The sequence below is a fragment of the Lissotriton vulgaris genome, chromosome 3_2, assembly GCF_964263255.1.
Source record: "Lissotriton vulgaris chromosome 3_2, aLisVul1.2, whole genome shotgun sequence".
NCBI lineage: Eukaryota > Metazoa > Chordata > Amphibia > Caudata > Salamandridae > Lissotriton > Lissotriton vulgaris.
Genome location: NC_141690.1, coordinates 312,575,862 through 312,598,106, shown reverse-complemented (window position 1 = coordinate 312,598,106; position 22,245 = coordinate 312,575,862). Strand labels below are relative to the sequence as shown.

At 40.4% G+C, this 22,245-nt stretch overlaps 1 protein-coding gene across 2 annotated transcripts in view; it reads left to right on the top strand.

Annotated features, from left to right (window-relative positions):
• Nucleotides 1–22,245, top strand: part of CTNNA2 (catenin alpha 2) — a 1,094,935-nt gene that overhangs the window by 681,432 nt on the left and 391,258 nt on the right. For both annotated transcript variants that reach the window (XM_086964426.1, XM_086964427.1), the window contains exon 6: nt 12,623–12,774. In XM_086964426.1, the coding sequence (XP_086820552.1) occupies nt 12,623–12,774 (152 nt within the window). The remainder of the gene's footprint in view (nt 1–12,622; nt 12,775–22,245) is intronic.

The following is a 22,245-nucleotide window of genomic DNA, read 5'->3' as shown; positions in this document are numbered from 1 at the left end:
AATTGCTGCCATCCATCGTTGGTATAATACAGGTCCTGTCATAATATTGGTAATTCCTGTTATGTTGTGCTCCTACATGGTACATGTGTTGGCCCTGGAATAATGAAGGTAATTTGTGGCATGTCATTGATATCCATGCAATGGTGATGCCTGCCTGTCTCATCCTGATTCTTACATATTGGTGGCAATTAATTCCTAGCCTATAGATATTTCAATTCCCACCCTTTTATAATGATAACCCTTGAATATTTAAAGTTTCTTGGCAACAAGATAGAGCAGCTGTGGCATCTTCTATTGAACTGATAAATGGGCTTCATGACAGGAGTTATGGGAACAATGCAGGAATAATTCCACACCCAAACTACAAACAGCACACGTCCCAGGTTACTTGGCCATTCACTCTCAAACATAAAGTTACAGCAGGAGCTTGTGTTTCCACGCTATGACCTGCATGTTTCTTCCATTCTATGCCCCAGGGTAGAGAGACGCGTCATGTTGTTGGTATAACTTTGATCCTACATCATTCAGAGTCAAATCCCACACAAATTTGTGTTTCCCCCCAAGACTCTGATTTACACCTAGGCACCTCAATTATATGACCTGTGAACTCCTGTAACCCACTGAAGATAATATGTTCATGGATAAGATTCCAACATTTTAAAAAGAGTCCACAGTTCTGAGCTATTCAGATAGGGATATCACCTGCGTTCAAGCAAAGGGACATAATGTGCATCTTGTAGGTGATCCCTTCTTTATAGTAACCTCACACTGCCCTCTGCCTAAATATTACACTAAAGTGCAGTTTGTATACTTACTGGTGTCTAATTTGTCACACAACCACGCAACATGGACAAATGCTGAATTAAGGATAAGGTATGCTCCCTTTTTTGCTCCAAACAGCAAGTACCTCTAACCAGGTTTACCCAGTCTACTTCCAAGAGAGTAGCGGTCGGTGGTGGGAGTAGCTGCCGGGCGGTGACGTGTGGAGGGGGAGGGGCTAGGTAAGGGGGTAGTAATCTATGGATTATGAAGGATTACAGGTAAGTAAGCATATAAATAAATAAAAGGAATTGTGTTGTGTGCACTGCATCGCATTTGGGGATGCAGTGTGCGCAACGTTATATGACCCCTGCCATACTGGCATTCCTGTTTACTAGCAGAGGACATATGGCTCATCACTCCATACCAGAATAAATGCATGCCATAGGATTAAAGAAAGCAAACGTGTACATTAAGAAGTTGGCTCTTCCTCCAGTACTTCATGATAAGAATAAACAAATCAGATCAGGAGAATCAAAACATGTGGTAAGTGGGACGTACACTACATCAGAAGTAATGGGAAAACAAGATTAAGCTTATTAATTAATTGATTTCATTATTTTGTAATACATTTTATTGATTTTAAGAGAACATTGGTATAGACACTAAAATACAACATAATAATTGAGTCATGGCATCCCTTAGCTCCCCCATCGTGCATAGACCACCTAGAAATACCAAATTATCTACTGCCACAGCAAAGGCTCCCCACAACAAGTGAACATATTCAGGCTTTTATAGCTATGCATTTCATAAAGGGTATCATTCAATGTGTCTAGTGGATCTATAGTGATCACTCTATACTGCTTCAAGGGTTCCCAAATGTTTTCAAACTTTTTGTGGGCAGCCCCTCACAACAAAGATCGGTTTCCCCATGGCCATACAATGGTCAAGTCAACAAACTGATTTCTAACCATTTCTAGAAATTATACTTAGGCTTAGATCCTGAATATCGGCTACAGAATATCAAGGGTCAAAATATCGAAGGGTAAGTAGCATAGATTTTCTATACCTAACCCCATCTATGCACCTTGATGATATATGGTATACAGACATAATATCGACAACAAAAATATTGAGGTAGTTAAATATCAAGTTGTAAATATCAACTAGACAGAATATCGATAAGACAAAATATAGACTACAAAAATATCGACTAGAAGGACAATAATATTGAATCAAAAATATAGAATGGACAGAATATCGAATGGACAGAATATAGACAACAAAAATATCGAGGGAGAGAATATAGACAACAAAAATATCGAGGGACAGAATATAGACAACAAAAATATAGATGGATATAATATAGACAACAAAAATATCGAATTTTAGGTAAGTAACTCAGTCAATTTATGGTATTTAATTTTTGCGTAATATAATTCTGGAGCGGGTTGTGTGTTTATAGGGGAATAGGGTGGGAAGTAATTTAATTATATGTATTTAAATATTTTAATTATTGGTATTTATGTACTATTAATTGTTAATTAATTATTAATTGACAATTAATTTAAATATAATTGGTAATTATTTTTTATTAATTGATTAATTGATAAATATGTGATTTTTATTTATTTATTTTCTGGAGCGGGTTGTGGGTTTATAGGGGAATAGGGTGGGAAGTAATTTAATTATAATTAATTAAGTATTTAAAATTAGTGGTGTTTATGTACAATTCATTGTTAATTAATTATTGATTGAAAATTAATTACAATATAATTGGTAATGAATTTTTATTAATCGATTAATTGATAATTATGTGAATTTTATTTATTTATTTTCTGGAGCGGGTTGTGGGTTTATAGGGGAATAGGGTGGGAAGTAATGTAATCATATTTAATTAATATTTATTAATTGATTAATTGATACTTATGTGAATTTTATTTATTTATTTTCTGGAGCGGGTTGTGGGTTTATAGGGGAATGGGGTGGAAATAATTTAATTATAATTAAATAAAAATATGAATGTATTTGTATTTATTTACAATTAATTGTTTATTATTTTTTAATTAGCAATTAATTAAAAAATAATTGGTAATTAATTTTTAATAATTGATAATTATGTTAATATTATTCATTTATTTCCTGGAGTGGGTTGTGGGTTTATTGAGGAATAGGGTGGGAAGTAATTTAATTATAAATAATTTAGGGGCCTATTAGGATGACGGGCGGACTTTGTCCGCCCGCCATCCTAGCGGGGAATGGGACCGCCTGCCCTAAGGGCGGGGGTCCCGGGGGTGGCATTATGATGTGCCCGCCACTGTGGCGGGCACATCCTGCATTTCTAGCATTGTGGCGGGAGGAGCACTCAGCACCGCCCGCCACAATGCTAGAAATGCTTGTCAGCATTTGCATATACAAAGCAGCAGGCACCGCGCGGTGCCTGCCGCTTTGTATATGCAAATGAAGGGGGGTACCATAGGTACCCCCCATGTGCACCCCCCACCTGTACTTCACTCTGGGGGCCCACAGGAGGCCCCCAGAGTGAACACCGCATGCCAAGGCATTGAGACCAGACCATTGTAATATGGCGGGCGGTGTCTAACAGACACCGCCACCATGTTACTGGTTTTCCGCCCTGGCCGCAAGGCGACCGGGGCTGAAAACATGCGGGCGGTGTTTGTCACTGCTGCGGTCCCCTCTGCCATCGTAATATGGCGGGGGGAATGCAGGGAAGGATGGCGGGCGGATAATTGTAATTTAATTTGTAATTGGTAATTATTTCATTGTAATTGGTAATTAATGTTTATTAATTGATAATTGAGTTAATTTTATGTGTAAACTTTTTGTAGTGGGTTGTGGGTTTATTGGGGAATTGGGTGGGAAGTCATTTACTTGTAATTAATTACATTTAATAATATATAAATTGGTATTTATTTTGAATTAATTGTTAATTATTTTTAAATGTTTTAATAATTAATTGTTATTTGTAAATATTTTGTATTGATAGGCAAATATTTTTTAGTAATTTATTTAATTTTATTATTTTAAATTGAATAATTATTATAAGATCTTAAATATCCCTACTGTTGCACTCTCTGGAGTGGGAATAGTAATTTTTACCATCCCACTATCCAACGCTTTCCCTAGTGTTGCACTCTCTGGAGTTGGAATAGTAATTTTTACCCCTACGCTATCCAACACTTTCCCTACTGTTGTACTCACTGGAATGGGAATAGTAATTTTTACCCCTACGCTATCCAACGCTTTTCCTACTGTTGCACTCTCTGGAGTGGGAATAGTAATTTTTACCCTCCCACTATCCAATGCTTTCCTTACTGTTGCACTCTCTGGAGTGGGGATAGTCATTTTTACCCCTTCGCTACCCAACGCTTTCCCTACTGTTGCACTCTCTGGAGTGGGAATAGTAATTTTTAACCTCCCACTATCCAACACTTTCTCTACTGTTGCACTCTCTGGAGTGGGAATAGTAATTTTTACCCCTACGCTATTCAACGCTTTCCCTACTGTTGCGCTTTCTGGAGTGGGAATAGTAAATTTTACCCTCCCACTATCCAACTCTTTCCCTACTGTTGCACTCTCTGGAGTAGGAATGGTAATGTTTACCCCTTCACTATCCAACACTTTCCTTACTGTTGCACTCACTGGAGTGGGAATAGTAATTTTTACCCCTACGCTATCCAACGTTTTCCCTACTCTTGCACTCCCTGGAGTGGGAATAGTAATTTTTACCCATACGCTATCCAACGCTTTCCCTACTGTTGCACTCTCTGGATTGGGAATAGTAATTTTTACCCTCCCACTATTCAACGCTTTCCCTACTGTTGCACTCTCTGGAGTGGGAATAGTAATTTTTACCCCTTCACTATCCAACGCTTTCCCTACTGTTGCACTCTCTGGAGTGGGAATAGTAATTTTTAACCTCCCACTATCCAACGCTTTCCCTACTGTTGCACTCTCTGGAGTGGGAATAGTAATTTTTACCCCTTCACTATCCAACGCTTTCCCTACTGTTGCACTCTCTGGAATGGGAATAGTAATTTTTAACCTCCGACTATCCAACGCTTTCCCTACTGTTGCACTCTCCGAAGTGGGAATAGTAATTTTTAACTTCCCACTATCCAACGCTTTCCCTACTGTTGCACTCTCTGGAGTGGGAATAGTAATTTTTACCCCTACGCTATCAAACGTTTTCCCTACTGTTGCATTCTCTAGAGTGGGAATAGTCATTTTTACCCCTACGCTATCCAACGCTTTCCCTACTGTTGCACTCTCTGGAGTGGGAGTAGTAATTTTTAACCTCCCACTATCCAACGCTTTCCCTACTGTTGCACTCTCTGGACTGGGAATAGTTATGTTTACCCCTACGCTATCCAACGCTTTCCCTACTGTTGCGCTCTCTGAAGTGGGAATAGTCATTTTTACCCTCCCACTATCCAACGCTTTCCCTACTGTTCCACTCTTTGGAGTTGGAATAGTAATTTTTACCCTTCGATATCCAACCCTTTCCCTACTGTTGCACTTACTGGAGTAGGAATAGTAATTTTTACGCCTACGGTATCTAACGCTTTCCCTACTGTTGCACTCACTGGAGTGGGAATAGTAACTTTTACTCCTAAGCTATCCAATGCTTTCCCTACTGTTTCACTCTCTGGAGTGGGAATAGAAATTGTTACCCCTACGCTATCAAACGTTTTCCCTACTGTTGCATTCTCTAGAGTGGGAATAGTAATTTTTACCCCTACGCTATCCAACGCTTTCCCTACTGTTGCACTATATGTATATATATATATATATATATATATATATATATATATATATATATATATATATATATATATATATATATATATATATATGTATTAAATTATTATTTTTTTGTATTTTAAAGTTACATTAAATATTTAATAATTTTACATTTATTTAATTATTTTAAGGATGTTTAAATTAATTATATTTATTATTATATTACTTTTAAATTAATTTTAAGACATTTAAACAATTCGATATTTTGACAGTCTATATTTTTACAATCGATATTTTGGAGTCGATATTTTTGTACTTACCTGTTTTTAGATAGGCAGTCGATATTCTGGCATTCTATATTTTTACCTCGATATTTTGGTAGGTCGAAATTTTGTCTGTCGATATTATGTCAGTGATCCATGATATATATTGTCAAATACATAAATGTTGAGTAAACAAGAGTGAATCTATACTTCCCTATATAAAATTACTTTTTGATATTTTGTCTCTCCGGGTTTTGTGCACGATCAGCTATTTACATTTGTGAGGAGCAAAGAACTGACCAATTCTCAAATTACAATTATAAGATTACAGTTTTAATAATTTGCTATTTTTATTTGAAAATATGAAAGAAGTGATTTGCAAATAAAGTAACATTATTTTATACGGAAGAATATATAAGACAATGATCCCACAGTTAGGTCTTTCTGGTGTTCAAATGATAAAAAAAAAATGTTAATGTCACAGTTTTCATATTTTCGTATAAGAATAGCAATTAATATCATTTGTATTCTTATGACTGTAAGTTGGGAATGGTTCAATGCATTCCTCGTCACTAATGTACCTAGTCAATAAAAAATATTAGTCTGTGGGGTTACTGACTAAGTAAGTGGTAGCCAGTCGAGGGCAATTATACTCTATCTATCCAAAAGTATAAATATTTTTGGCTAGCTGTACGACTCACCAATTTGCGACTCGCAATTTGCGATTCGCATATTGGGATGTATAACAGTGTTTCAGACACAGTTTGCAATTCCTAAATGGGGGCGCAAATTCCATGCTTCATGAATATTAATGAGGCAGGCACAATTTGCGACCCCATTAGGAATGGCTGGCACTCCCAGGGATGGTGGCCTGCTGTTGGGGTCAGCAGACCACCATGTCTGGGACTGCTTTTAAATAAAGCAGTATTGTTTTTTTTAAATGCATCCCGTTTTCCTTAAAGAAAAATGTGATGCATTTAAAAAGAAAAATGAAACTTTTCAGTTTCGTTTTTTTAAGGGCAGGTAGTGGCCCCTGGGATACTGCCTGCTTTTAAAAATATTTTCTCACATACTCACAAAGGGGAAGGGGTACTCTGGGGACCCCTTCCCATTTGAAAGTGGTTAACCACCTACTTGAAGTAGGTGGTACACTGCAAGTGTTTTGCAGCTGCAAATGCAGTCGCAAAACAATTGTACATGGCATGGTGACTCGCTATTAGGAAGGGAAGCTCCTCACTAATAGTGGGAGTCGCAAATGTTGTTTTGCGAATCAGTGACTTGCAAAATACCATTTGTACATGCCATTACCACTTTTTGCAGTCGCAAACAGGAGTATCTCCCGTTTGTGGCGGCAAAAAAGGGTCATACATCTGGCCCTATGTGGACTATATGAGTGTGCCAAGATATTCTTGAAATCACACAATCTTGTAAATACAATTTGAAATTTTGTTCCATATATTACATCCATTGCTATCCTTTTTCAGCAAAGGCGCTGCATTAATAAAGGTCTATGTCACAAGTGTCATGAAAGAAAAGAAGTGTTGTATGTCATATATATATATATATATATATATATATCCTGACCTTGTGTTTAGAAATACATGATAACGTAATTTAAGCATTATTGTAAACATTCGCAGATAATTGAGAGGGAATCAAGCACTTTCTTGTGATTGAATTCCGTGAATCCAAAACAAAAATAGTGGTTTTCTTTACACAGCATATCAATGCCAAAATCCTGCAAACTTTATACACAGCAGTTCAAAAGTGCTAACACATTTACTTCTCGAAAGAAAATAGACCACTGGGAGTGAATCTATTTTCTTCCGGCATTTCGAAGTATCCCCAAATGGGGTGCAAGTCATGCTGTGTACAAGGATGCGACAATCTCTCAATTTATTTTGCGCAGTGAAGAAAATATTGAATATGACATCTCATTTAAATTGTAGTGTTGGGCAAACTTTAGTTTCACAAACAAAATACATTCTGAAAGGAACTGTCTTTGTGAAGTTTTGAAATACTTCGTTATCATATGCCTCTTCCAAGCTCAATTGGAATGTACTTTATTTATATTTTACTTACATATAAATGTATAACCAATACATTTTATATTTCTACAGATTTATTATATATTATATCAAATAGTCCCAGTCTCTGAAGAGAAAGAAAATAATAGGTATTATTAGTGAAGAAACAATATTTGTTGTACATAATATTATTTTCAATTAAAGTAAATACCTCTGTATTGCAAAGATACTTATTTTATCATTCTAATCAGAAAATCAAATTAGAAGATTAGCAAATTCTGTAATGGTTACAAAAATACACCTTTATAAATGTACAGGTCCTGATACAGATACTGATATAGTTCGCAAGCACAGTTTTAAATCCTGAATCCTACTTCCACACTGTGATGGATATTCCTACTCTATGCAATATTTCTCAATCTATTTTGCTAGGAGTTTTATCCTTAATCATTGTCCTTAATCTACATTCTTTCGCAAACTCCAACCAGTTTGTCTTCCCACAACCAAATATACCCAACATGCACCATAACCATAAGTCCTGCCTTTACCCGGATTCCAATTAATTCCACACCTCTTCGTGATAATAGAACGCAAAACTCAACCAGTCATTTGGTGCTCATTCTTCGGGTCCTATGCCCGAATCCTTCTAAAGGCCCTTAAGTATATTTCACACTCATAAAAATAAATGTATTAACATGTTGTATCCTTCCAAAGTCGTCCTCTCTATAGTCAGATTACAATTGCCTCCTCTGTTTTTGGTATATATTTTCCAATCTACTGCTGAGTCTGCTGCTCTGCCTCCAATATTTAATATTGTCAATTATTAGAACAATCAAACCTATTTACTACTACATAGCTTCATAATTCTGCTCCAACACTCAATAAGCATTTAGTTGATACAAGATATCAGGGCCTGATTCACAAAAGTAAGGTTAGGATTCCTAACTTTACTACTCCTAAATGCCCTTTGAGAATACTGAAAGTCGTAAAGTTAGGATTTTGTCTCAGTTTAGGAGTAGTAAAGTTAGGAATCCTAATTGTACTTTTCCTAAATGCCTTTTTCGAATACCGAAAGTCAAAAAGTTAGGTTTTTGTCTCAGATTACTTTTGTGAATTGGGCCCCTAGTGAATATGGTTGACTAGTGAGTGAGAAAGGTTTAAAGGGGTCTTGCACTGAGAATTTGTGGTGTATACTAAAGTCAGTTAGTCAGATCTTGGTCTTCCCTCTTTATGATTAAGACCATTTTGATTCCTGTTTTGATTACAAACAATGCAGTGTAACCAAATAGGATACTTTACATGAGCAGTGCTTACGGGTATCGACACAACAAAAAATGTAGCACCTCTACAAAGTTGCTTTACCAGAACTTTCTGTTCTGTGTCAAATCTCATATAAATAAGGACCCTTCTATTAGTCTGTCATTTTGTGTGGTCATTAACTAAGTTTCTTTCATTTTGGTGGGTAAAGTGCCACTACTGAAGTCTAAAACTTAAAAAGTTGAACCTACAAATGTTCACCTTGGGTCTTCTTTCTGTACTGCAGGTCACAAACCTGTTACATACAAAAATTCATGTGCTCTCGCTTTTAATGGCCCACTTTGCCTATTCTTATAAAAAGAAGGGAACTGATGTACAGCTTGATTTAGAGGAGAGTGGTGATGTGACATCTATGAAAAATTATCTCATGTCCAGTCTAGCCTCCTCTATGTTTCGCTACCTGTTTCGTCTCATGAAAGAGGTGTGGCGCAGCAGCCAGGGTGCCTTACTCCGCACCACAGGGTTCATGGTACAATCCCCGGCGCCGGTGGCAGGTTAGCCCAGCACCCTGTGATTCTGGGCAATAGCTCGCTTAATCTTCCCGACGGCCCCCAGCGCCGGCACACCTCTCCTGAGGTAGTACCGCTTTACAAATGCTGGTTTTTCACTTCATTTACCTCATTTAAAGACTAGATAGTGCGGGTTTCCTGTGCACTGCACTGCTTACAACCATGGTACCATGAAAACTGCTCAGGCAGACATGACAGATATTATAACAGCTTCGCTAAGCCACTACTAGCGGTTTTTCTGTCTGGGCCCACCATGTAAATCAAGATGACCCAGGACAGGTAAAGTTCGGAAACATTGCCATGTTAGAAGAAGGCTCCCAGCACTTGGGAGACTGCACTTACATTAGTTACAAAAAAAGATGTCCAGTTTTATGGTCTGTCTTTAGAAATAGCATTATAGGTGGCAACAAGTCCTGTTGCCATTTTAATCCCTAAAACAACTTCTGACACAGGAGACATTACAAGGGAAATATACCTGACAAATAAGTTGTTAACTCTAATTTAATTTGTAGATCTGTAAAACTGGAGGAATCCATACATCTGTCGAGTGGCGATCCTAACAAACACAAAAACATTTTGGGGACTTGGTGAGATCATTTTCATGACATGAATCTCGTATTGTACTTTAAAAGTATAATTTGTTTAAAGAATATGACTCACAATGATGAGTCACACTCTTGGTCCTGTCAATTCTTGTCCAAATCGATGATTGGTTTTGTTAGGCCTTTTTCCTTTCTCTTTTCTGTTCATACACCCTGTTTTCATTTGAAAACCTCAATAACAATATATTTTTAAAAAGAAATGGAACACACTAACCAGTTAAAATATTTAGGATGCTCTAAGACATCTTTCCAAATGGGATCAAAAAGTATTTTTTTTTAAAGAAGGCAAATGACACACATCAAGCAATCAATTATCAGTACCAATTTTATTTTCACATTTCCCACTCACTTAGGTGAGCTACTTACACCATCGTTATTGAGGTAGACTGAAGGAGATTGACAAGAAATGCCAGCTTAGTATATGGTAGGGTACTTATTGTATTATGGCAGGAATTAAACCAGATGCTATAAGCAAGAGCTCTAGATTTACTACCACCTCACTTGCCTTTGGCCTCGTTTTTTTTTGTACAAGAAGGGTGTGATCACACACTAATCAGGAAGTCTGGATTTGACCTTAAGAAATTTAGATCTGTTCCTGTACGGGCTGCTACGGGGCAGTAGTGGTGGTGATTAGAAACACGAATAAAAGGAAAGAAAAATAAGAATAATTCACATAACTGGCACCCTTTACCTCTCCTCCATCCACCGCAGGAAACAGGAAGCACATAGGCTCCCAGACTCCCCTAAGCCAATCATAACGCTATTGTCACCAGCACGAGAGCAGCTTCAGGATTGGGCTGAGCAGCCTGGTTCGGTGCTCAGACAGGAAGTGCAATACAGCCGGGTGGAGAAGTGCCCAAGACCACTCTTCCCCCTGCTCTGTGGGCAGCCCAGCCCCGCCCTTCACCAAAATAGAGCCAGTCCGGAAAAATAAAATGATAACATGGTGTTATTATTATTTTATTTTTCATGTAGGACTGGGCAGGACTGGCCATAGCGGGCACTGGGCGTTTCCTCAGTGGGCCGCCAGGGTGGGGACCGATTTTGGACCCCTGGTGGCCGTTTTTGTTATAGGGCCATAGCTGCAAAATCGGCACCTGTAACAAAATCGCCCCAAAACCGGCCCTGGCAAACAGCTCGGCCGCAACCCCAACCCGGTTTTGGTTCCCAGTACGGCCCTGATGTAGGACGACTCTCCTCTGCCTTGTCATTGTCAAAATAATAAATTGTATGTTTGGCTAGGATTTCAGGATGAGTCGTACTTATCTTCAGGGGTGGGGTAATCTGCTTCAAATATTCAAGCACTTTAAGTACTTGCTAGAGATGTATTTTAGCTTAAAGTGTTTGGGAAAGAAAACGTACACTTTTTTGCCACTTCTGTACTTGGGGTTCTTGTAAAACACTACTCACCATTCTGGAGTAAACCCTAAGCACTTTGGGATTTGGGAACAAATAGAGTGTTGAATCAGCAACATAATAGTGAAGTGCCAGAACCCGAAGACGGAAAATTGACCAGAAGTGATGATCAGTCCTAGCAATGTCCACCAAATGTATGCGCCCAACAGAAGGACAAAGCCTTCAAGGCGCATGGGACGTCGGAATGTGGCAGAACTGGTGAAACCGGTCCTAGGTGCCTGACCGGGGATTTTGGTAGTTTTGGTAGTTTTGAAGCTTTGGTTTTTAATTCCCTTTCTTCTGTATTTGTATTTGCAAAGATTTGAGACTGAGACAAAGACATTTCAGTGAGAATGGAACAACAGGGAATCCGGGGACTCAAGCAGGTTCTTTCCTCTGTTCTCTTGTATCATCATTATTTTTTATTCAAAGGACCCATCAGGAGGTTTCCGAAGTGCATGATCAGCACACTTATTTATTTTTATTGCCTGTCACCATGAAAGCGCTGGCTCCTCTCCCAGCGCCAAGGAACGGTACGAGAAGAAACCCTGGGTGTCTACTCTTGAATTTTACATTAAAGGGAATACTGTCTGATCTCCCCCTCCTTTGTTTCCATGACAGAGGTGTTCAGAGTAAACATAGGAGGTTGCCTACTGATACTTCCTTCGGAAAGGCAACTTAACATACTTTCATAATTTGTGTGTCAGTCTCACAGTTCAATAAAAAATAGAACAAAGCGCGTTCAAAGACACTCGGCACAGTCACAGCCAGGACTTGAAGAAATGCCTCCATTTCTGCCCGAAGTGTGAATAACAATGACAGAGAGTACATCTGAGCACACACATCATATCAGCTACTCCTGTTGTGTCTCTAAAATGTCACATCCATTTCTGTGGGCTTTCAATGTGGTTATGCCTAGGGACTTCGCATAAAAGGAGGTATTGTAGGTAATAATGTTGTCTTTTATGCTTCTTTCCATTTAGTTATGCCTCGTTTTGCGGAACAAGTGGAGGTTGCCATTGAGGCGTTGAGTACCAATATCCCGCAACCGTTCGAAGAGAACGAATTTATCGACGCTTCCCGCTTGGTGTACGATGGAGTCCGCGACATCCGGAAAGCAGTGCTGATGATAAGGGTATGTAAGCAGAAGCAGGAGCTATGGTGATGAAGGAAAGTTAAAATATTGTTAGAACTAAGATTGTTTATTGTAAATTCTTAGGCTAATATTACATTTTCATCTTCAGTGGAGTGGTAAGCGCACTTTTTGTGGCGAGCGTTGTCCCTTCTTGTACAAAAACTATGCTTTAAACTGCTTCCCTCTTTGTATGTGTGCTGTAAAGTGCAGCACACGTAATGAGTGAAACACAAGGAAAAATGAAAACATTTCTCCTTGTTACACCTGCCTCAAGGAGGCACCGGATTTTGACACAAATCCCTATCTAAAATTCTTTCTGGATTGAGATTTGCATCAAATCCCGGGGGTGGCAGCCTGGGAACACCCATGCACCACACATGGAAGCCCTTTAAAGAAAAATGACACAAGGCAATGCATTGCACAATTTTGAGTTTCTTTTTGTTGCAATACAACACAAAATGTGATTTGCATTGGATAAAATCCACAACTTTGCTTTTTTATCAGGTTTGTGTAAAAAAAAAATTGATACCACCCTAATGTAAAGTGTTTTTAAATCTGTGCCTAATTAATTATTTTCCTACATTGGAACTGATTCATAAAAACACCTGTGTGTACTGGAAATAGCAAAACACTAATACTATTTTTTTGTAACTTCTACATTCCTTTATGAAACATCTTTGAAACATCCAAGTAGTAAAAGAACAAACTGCCTTATTTACAATGAATTTTGCGTAGGGCAACACAGCAAATCTTTTTGCTGTGGTGCCCTATGCTAATTAGAAAGGGCAGGAATACACTGTAAGTACAAGATAAGCTGCATTCCTATCCTTTCTGCCTGCTTCGGAGCACAATTTGGTGCCTAGCGCTAACGTAATCACCCTTTCACCATGGTGCAGTGGTGTCTGCGATGTTCGCAGGATTGTTTTTGTGGAGACAGGGACACCTTCCTGCACAATGACAATCCATGGAGGCTTTCTCCTCATTGTATGGGCACTGCAGAATTGTGAGGAAGTACACTAATTCCTTTGAGGTCAACATGTTGGTTCCCTATAAATGAATGATGACTGCAAAACTGGAGGATAGGTCTGCTAATCTGGCTTAACTACTTTATAAAAGGTAGATAACATTAGGATGGAACTCACTTTGGGCCTCAACAATGGAATAATGGATGAAAGAGTAGGTGAAGTGGGCTTATATGGAAGGTGATACCAATAATATACTGCAACCATAATCAGAACAGAAGGGATTGAACTAGGAAATTGCAGATAGAACCATTCCAGTGTCCCTGAACGACAACATAAAGAATAACTAGATTCAGCATGACTAGTTCACTCACTGACAGTGGGCCTCAACATTAGCTGACATGAAGCTACTTGCTCTACTAAACCATTAAGCTACAACAATAAATCATTACATAGGGTTGCATAAATTAAAGAATATAAGATACTCTACTTGCTTCACACAAGATATACTAAAGGATATCTCTGAAATGTCTGCGATGTGTAAGAACTTTGGTTATTGGTTGAGTGGAATAAAAGCCCCACTCATGCAATAACCACAATGTGGAGTGGTGTGGCTCACTGGTTAGAGGCGGCAGACCCGGAAGCAGAGGACGGCCCGGGACCAGGGTTCAATCCCCGTCGCGGCAGGGTTGTGAACCAGGGTCAGCGGACTCGATAATTCTCGCCTCGGTGCCTACTCTAACCAGGGATCACACTCGGCAACTCTGGGCATTAGCTTGCCTCATCTCCGCAACGGCCCCCCACAAACGCCGGGGATGCCTGGTTTCACCTTGGAGATACCCAGGGAGGGAACATCTCACAGGGAAAGCCAGGACAGGTTCCCCAGCGGTCTATAGTGCCAGGACGCCTCTGGGTAGCAGTGCGCTTTACAAGACACACACATTTACATTTACATTTACAATGCACGTCAGGGTAAACCACAAAAACTGGTTAACCTGTGCTTGAACCTGTAATATGTTGCCACACAGCAACTAGGCTTAACGTATACGTAATTTGTAAATTGTATATGCGACATACAAAGAGTAATACAGTGAAAATACAACACAAGAAATATCCCAAACCATTTTAGAATATTAGAATATGTTTTATTACATAAAATGATAACAGAAATAAAAAAATCCAATGGTTAGAACAAGAGAAACTGAAAATTAAAGCTTGTGGAGGCTTTTCATGTGAAGAGCAGGTCAAGTGTCGTGAACGGTCGGTGCTGTAGCGTGAAGAGCCGGTCTTTGTTGGAGATTTCCGTTGATGGTCGCTGGTCTTGGGTTGCCAGTTATTGTGAAGGGTCACTATCGGCCAGAAGTACAGGTCTCATGGAGCTTTTCGTTGGTGGTTGTCATGGGCAGCAGTATTCGGTGAGAAGTGGTCAGTTTATGGGCCTAAACCTCAAGATGTTCACCTTTCCTTTTATGAGGACCTCTCACTGATGCCAGCCAAGGGTCCAGGACTTTGAGGTTGGGGGGCACGTCTTGGTGATCAGGACTCACTCCAGCAGATGCCAGCAGCAAGGATGAGGCAGGTTGAGACATGTCCAGTTGCAGCTGAACAGTTTCAAACAGATCTCTGGAAGCTTGTTGTGTTGCTGTAACTCATACAGGAGGTCATCCAACTAACCTTGGAGTCAACCTGGGTAACATGGGATCAAGCATGTCCAAATTACCTTTTGTAGACATCAAGGCAGTCCTTCAAACAGTAGGACAGTACTCCTGGCAGCAGGGCAGTCCTTCTTCTGAAATGTCCAAAGATCGAGGAGTGTTTTGAAGAGTGGTTGTGGAAGTCCTCTTTTTATACTTGGTGCCAGTCTTTGTGTAGGGGAATTCTCTGACTTACCTCCAAACTGGTTCGAGTCAGATCTTCCCCTTCCCCTGGTCCAGGATTTAAACTGTTTGGGGTGACAAGTGGCAAAGCAGGCCTGGTGCTAGGTTCCTTTGTGTGTGTTGTAAGCAAAGTCCTTTGAATTGTAAGTGAAGCTGTGTGCAGCTCCACCCCAGCCATCCTTTAAGACCTCAAAAACAGGATGCCTATTCCACACAACAAGAGAGTAATTCCTTCTCTATATCACTAGTGCGTGTCTCAGTGGACACATTTTTCAAAACATTATACATGTACAGCTGTCAGATAAAACACAATATCTTAAAAATATCTTAAAGAAAGTCTTTAATATCTTTTGCAGCCAGCCGACACGTGTTTCGTCGCATAACAATGCGACTCCTCAGGGCTGGGGAAGATACAAACAAAATACTATGGAGTATTGTATACAATCAGACTTTTTTTATATATAGATCACACCATTGGTTATATGTAGTGACTCAGTGGAGGTGAATACTTACTAGGATCAACATTTATTTCATAAACCGATCGCAGTGGAAACCAAAGATAACCACCTGTGCGGTGATAATGTGGGTGAAAATGACAGAAAAGGAGGTGCTCCTCTTGGGAAATTGAGACTATAATAGTGAAGATTGCGTCCGTTAGACATACATTTAGTAAGTTAAAAATCCCCCAAGGGACTAGTGTGGTCAATTGCCGCTGAATGTCTTTGAGCGAGTATCAGAAATAAGTGACTTTCTATCATGCTGCTACGGTTAAGTGAACACACCACTTGCTGTAAGTTTGAGAATTACGGACCATACCTGTGAGGTTCAAACGAAAAGAAGAAAGGTCTATACACGAAAAAGAAGAGAAGGGAAAGAACAAGAAAACAAGATTTAGGCTATGTATTTATAGAACAATACGTAATTTGAAGGACAAAAGTCACTGTCAAGAAAAAACGGCAGGTTGAAAGAGAATCCTATATGTGCTCACCGCTTAGCCGGTGATACTTCCAACCCGGCTGGGCTCTAGACCATGTGAAGTGCGTGAGTCAAGGTGGACTACTTCAGGTTCTATCAAAAGAAACCCACATGATGGGGAGAATAACAGAAGGGGAGAGTAAGTGGCATTGCCTCATGTTGAGAGTGCATAACCTAATACAAAGTTCCGACAGCTAATCATCCAGAAATCTCACCCGGTCAAAAACTCGAGTGCGAGTATTTGCTGGTTCAATCCAATTCAGTGTTGAAATAATTATCGATAATTGGCATCGGGAGAATGAAGCTCAATAAAGCTGTGGAGTCAAAGGGAAAAACAGTGCAGATAAGGGAAATTCAAATAAGAAGGGGCTTTCACGATCAGTCCATGGCAAGTGACCGATTTATTTTGAAACAGACTAGGACTGTTCCAAAAAAGGAGAGGAAAGGGAGGAGGAGTGAAATTTACCTAGAGAAAGGTGAATCCGCTAGCCGCTATAGGTAATGAAGGAGCGGGTTTACTCCCTTCGATGGGTACCCTGGATTAAGAAAATAAAATACAGAGAGAGCAATTGTGAGATTGCTCTGTAACAGTAATATCTTAGATTCAAATCATGTGGACCATGGCATACAGTTTGCCGAAGGCCTAGGGCCGAACTTACCGGAGTGTATTCTTCCGGTTATACGCGGACTGCCTCGATGCCGTGCGGGATCCCGTGTTCTGGATAAGGACACATGACCCCGACCCGGAAGGAAATTTAAAGTGGTCGGTGCTTAGAACCCGTATATGGACCACTAGAGCGTAACGCTGCCCAAACTGGTACGGACTGTAACTCCTCCCCCTGAACTGAAGGCCCTGCCCCTCGTGTTAGGAAACACGATGTAGAGTGAATGCCGGAGAAAATAGAAGCGTGAATGAAAATTGTGTCTCTAGCCCCCATGGTACTGGAAGGAGAGAAATGAATGTCGGAATAGTGAAGCAAATGAAGGGATAAACCCTAGGTAGGTAGAAAGAGAGAACGAAAAGAACGGAGCCAACCATAACACTAACTGTCATCTCAAGTGCAGTTCGTGACATGCAGTGCCATTAAAATTATAATTGCATTTGCGATAAATGTCTGTACAAGAAAGAGCCTAATTGCGGGTGTAACAAAAAGGCCAAAATCGTTTGAATCTAACAATGGTATGTAGCGGAACCGTCTTACAGAGCTTTCTTTTAAATACATTGGAAAATCCCAGTAGGGTCTATATCGACAGTTATGGTTGTTCTAATGTCGTATTGTAATGTCTAGTTTAGTATTGGATGTGCCTTGAAACAGTTATAAAGTGCCAGTTGTGATCATACACTGTAAACTTCTAGTGGTACATCCCACGGTTCATTAAAAGTATGCTGTACACGCTGAAAATCTGCAGGAATACCACTCGATGAAGGATTAACTGTCAATAGGGAGCTTTGCTATTTAAAATAAATAGATCCTACAAGATTAAAGCAAAGTTGCATACGAATTTCATAAAATGTGGTGGTAATAAAGCAAAGTTGCATACGAATTGCATAAAATTCACAATGTGCATTACTGACTATCCTCTGAAATGCATTTCGAAAGAACATGTTCAAAAACGTTAAATGGCTTGTTGCCTATTGTAAAATAACGATAACAAGTTCCAATATAAAAATTACAATCAAAATTGCAGGCATTATGAAAATATCACATTGGTACATCACAAATATGCATGTGTTCAGATTGTGTTGTCGATATCACATTAAAAGTAGAGAATTATAAATATTGAGCGATTCACAGTTTGCCCATGAGAATTCCTAATTCCTGAGTTTGTGAACTTTCAGTTGTGTGGAGATTAGTCACCCACTTTGGTGGTAGCGGCACTTAAAAATGGAAAGCCTACAATATTTTGGCATATTAGGGACCCCCAGGGTCTCCCCTAGGTATCGCAGGGGTGGGGGTCAGTTATCTATAAGGTACACCCTTATAAAATGAGTTTTTATATGCCTGGGTAGAGTGAAATTTCACATTTCACTCCCCACATTGTGGTAAAGTGCTGCTCAAATTCTACTTTGATGCTAGGAGCACAGTAAAAGCAGAATCTGCAATCTTTCTACAGATTCGTAACCCCTTGAGTCTCCCTTAGTTGCACATGGGGTGGGGTTCCTGTAGATATAAGGCACGCACTTATAAAATATGCTTTTGTAAGTCCTGGTCCTGGAAAAATGACCAGGTCATTTTTTACACTGCAAATCCCTTGTTACATAGGTTAACATGGTAGGAAGTTATTGATGATTAAATACTGATAGGAGAGGACTAAACTGACCATTCAAAGACTTCCCAGAATGGTAGTAGTAAGTCCAACAATATCCTATAGTTGAATTTCTCCTAAAGTGTACATACAAGAAGTTATATGACTTTCTTGTTTGTAAGTCCAAATTCAGCCTTCCAGTGGTCTGCCCTGATTGGTCAGAGTTAAGTGGATTAGCCAGGCTGCTTCGAAGAGGTGAAAAAGAGCCCCTGGGTTTACCAGATATGCTGGGAGGGCAATGTGCTGGTTCATGGGAAAGCCAGGCCAGGTGGTGGAGTCGTAAACCATGCTCGTAAACTGGGTGTCAGTTACGCTTTTACACTTTTGACCCAGAGTCAGGACTAGGCTTCAGGAAAGTATGTGCAGATGGTAGTGGGAGAGTCTAGGGAAATAAGCCAAACCTGGGGGTGTGTTTAGCCAGGTCTTGACTCTCTGCTGGAAAATCAGCCATCATTGATTTGAAAGATTTGATGCACTCACGGAACAAAATAAAGTTGCACTCTGCAGGATGTGGTCATTGTGTACGTGTGCTCTACATATTAAATATAACATAACATCGCTTTGAGGAGTTGCCCTGCTCTCATTGGTCAGGAGTGACCTGCTGCTTGACCCAAACAATTTTGAATAAGTATCTGAGAGGGGCAGAGACCTCCAGATCTGCTGCTTGAAACTGAATGAAGCAAGAAGTGCCCTGCTGAGAAGGTTTTGATGTGCAAGGAACTCCAAGGCCTGACCTCTGAAGACTGCACCCTCTGAAACTACAGCCCTGTTTTTTATCTTTCTGGAAAAGAACTAAAGAGTGGACTCCCTGAAAGCTACAGGTTAAAAGAGCTCAACTGGAACATCACCAACTAATTCTACACCTTGGAGACCCATCAGTGGATTTGTAAGGGTTTTGTACCAGTGGATTGTGGGAACTGAAGCCCTCAACTCTCAAGGACCATATTGGAGCTTCCAGAAACCTGGAGTAAGTTTGAGACACTTTGGGACCCCTTGAGGAACTTCAGGAAGAAGTTCAAGAAGTTTGGAGAACTTTGGACCAACTCTCCATAGAGGGACCGACTCGACCTGGCCAGCCTGCCTTCAACCGCGAGCCGGCCAAGCTACCCAAGTTTGTCCCACTAACAGCTCCATAGCTCCAACTTCCAGAGATTGACCGGGACTAGAGAAAATCTGAAACCGGCGAACCCTCATTGGATCCAGCTACATGAGGAGCATCAAAACCCCCCCCCCCACGCCCGAGAAAAAGCTCTAGAAAAGTTTCTAAGTCCGCTCATAGAAAAGACGACCGGGAGCAACCGCGAGAGCCAAGCCACCTGCCTTCCATCGCCTGGATTGTCCTGCTGAAGCCAACTTGAAATATTTTCTAAGTCCACTCCAGGGAAGTTCACCAGGACCTCATCACAAGTCAAGCCGGTGAACACTCACCGAATCTGGACTGGCTGGGAGCTTCAAGGGGCCTTAAGAGTAAAAGCTCCAGAAAAGATTCTAAGTGTGAAGGTAGAACCTGGAGCCGGGACCTGCCGGGAGCTGTAGCCACTCAGGGCTCCATGGCGACCGGCCTGAAACTTTGACTTTGCCCCGGTCTATCTCGAGCAGGTATCACAATATGGTGCTATAATGTTCTAAGTGCTATATTTGATTACATCTTTAAAAATTCATATCTCCAGTTTTCTACATTGGATGTTTGTCATTTCGATGTCATTTTAAAGATAGAAATATTTCCTATTTTTATAAATTGGTGTTGGATTTTTATTATGTGTTGTGTCCTAATTATTCACTGAAATGGTGTTTTTAAATGCTTTACATACCTGTTTTTGAAGTTAAGCCTGTCTGCTTGCAGCCACGTTACCAAGAGTTGAGCATTGGAATGATTTTCCAAGACCTATGCTGGGTCCTACTAAACAAAAAAGGGGTACACAGTTCCCCAGGGAGGAAGGTTAGAGGAGGGAGAAGGGGATGAACTAAAAGTGGGTAAAGGCACACCTGAGGGGAATGCTCCCTGTTGGAACTAGAGCACTCACACACCCAGCAAGCTAGGTGTCATGCTTCATCATATGGGCTTGCTCCTCCTCGGGTCGGCAGTGCAATACCCGATGGGCACCCATAGAGGGGCTCTTTGGCGGAGATCTTTTGTTCCTGCCTATGGTGCCATGGGTGTCAGGGCCCTAGGGGGAAGTGTAGATGTGGATGGGTGGTGTATTAAAAAAGGTTAGATAGTCCATAGTGTAAGTTTAATAACGTGGTAATCAACCTTGTTAAAAATTGTAAAGAGAGGCTGCTCGCTGGCACAATGGTCCAGGGGAGCAATGCTCTACTCTGTGTTAGTGGCCTACCTATGTTGGGTCCTACCATGTGTTAGGGGCCTTATTGCCAGTGGCGGTCCTACATTTGCCCCTACCAATAACCCACTTTCCAACAATGGTGATTTCCGTTAACCAGAGTTGAGAGATAGGGGCTTATTTATGAGAGCCTTGCGTCACCTTTACACCATATAAAGTGGAGCATGCGTGATGCAGGTATCGCATAAAGATTTATGCAGCCATGCATAGCGACTCTGCAAGGCTTTGAGTAACCTTATAAATCATAAGTAATGCGATGCTGCGCAAATAGCTGCGTCACCTTACTCTGCGTCTCAGGAGGCATTCCGTGAGCATTGCAGTGGGGTTTCCCACGCAGCAGCTATGGAATTTTACGCTGCCCCAGATTCACAAAAACATGTAAACCTGGGAAAGCGCCAAATCTGTACGCCTCCGAAGGTGAGGCGTAAAGAGGAGAAATAACTTCATTCTTCTAATTTTTCCCTCTTTCCATGTGTGCTGCATTGTACAGAGCACTTAGATAGAGGAAAACATATTCTAGAAATGTTTTGGTGCACAAATACAATCCTGCCTGCAATCAAGGCACCCTTGCACCACGCACGGCTGCCAAAACGGTGCCAGCAAATCAGCAGAAAGGACAGGAACCCGTATTGCTTAAATACGGCGCATTCCTGCCCATTCACTTTGGAATAGGGCAGCGCAGCAACTTGGCTTGCTACCCTGCCCTACGTCAATATGCCATAAATATGGCCCATAGAATGAATCAAAAACAAATGCATCAAAATTCAGCAAAATTTAATAGGGATATTATTAAACAATGTTCAAAGTATTCCTTTCACTAGCTATGTGCATCTCTTACACCTACTAGTATCGCGCAGAGAATTCTGAATTTGCACAGCGGCAGCCTCTGTTGTAGCAGAGCCAGATCATGTTTATTAAAAAAAAAAAAACAATTTACCCATTTGCTTGTGGACATTAGACTGACCGCATTCTGGAAAATCTGAGCTTGATGGATGCAACTCTGATAAT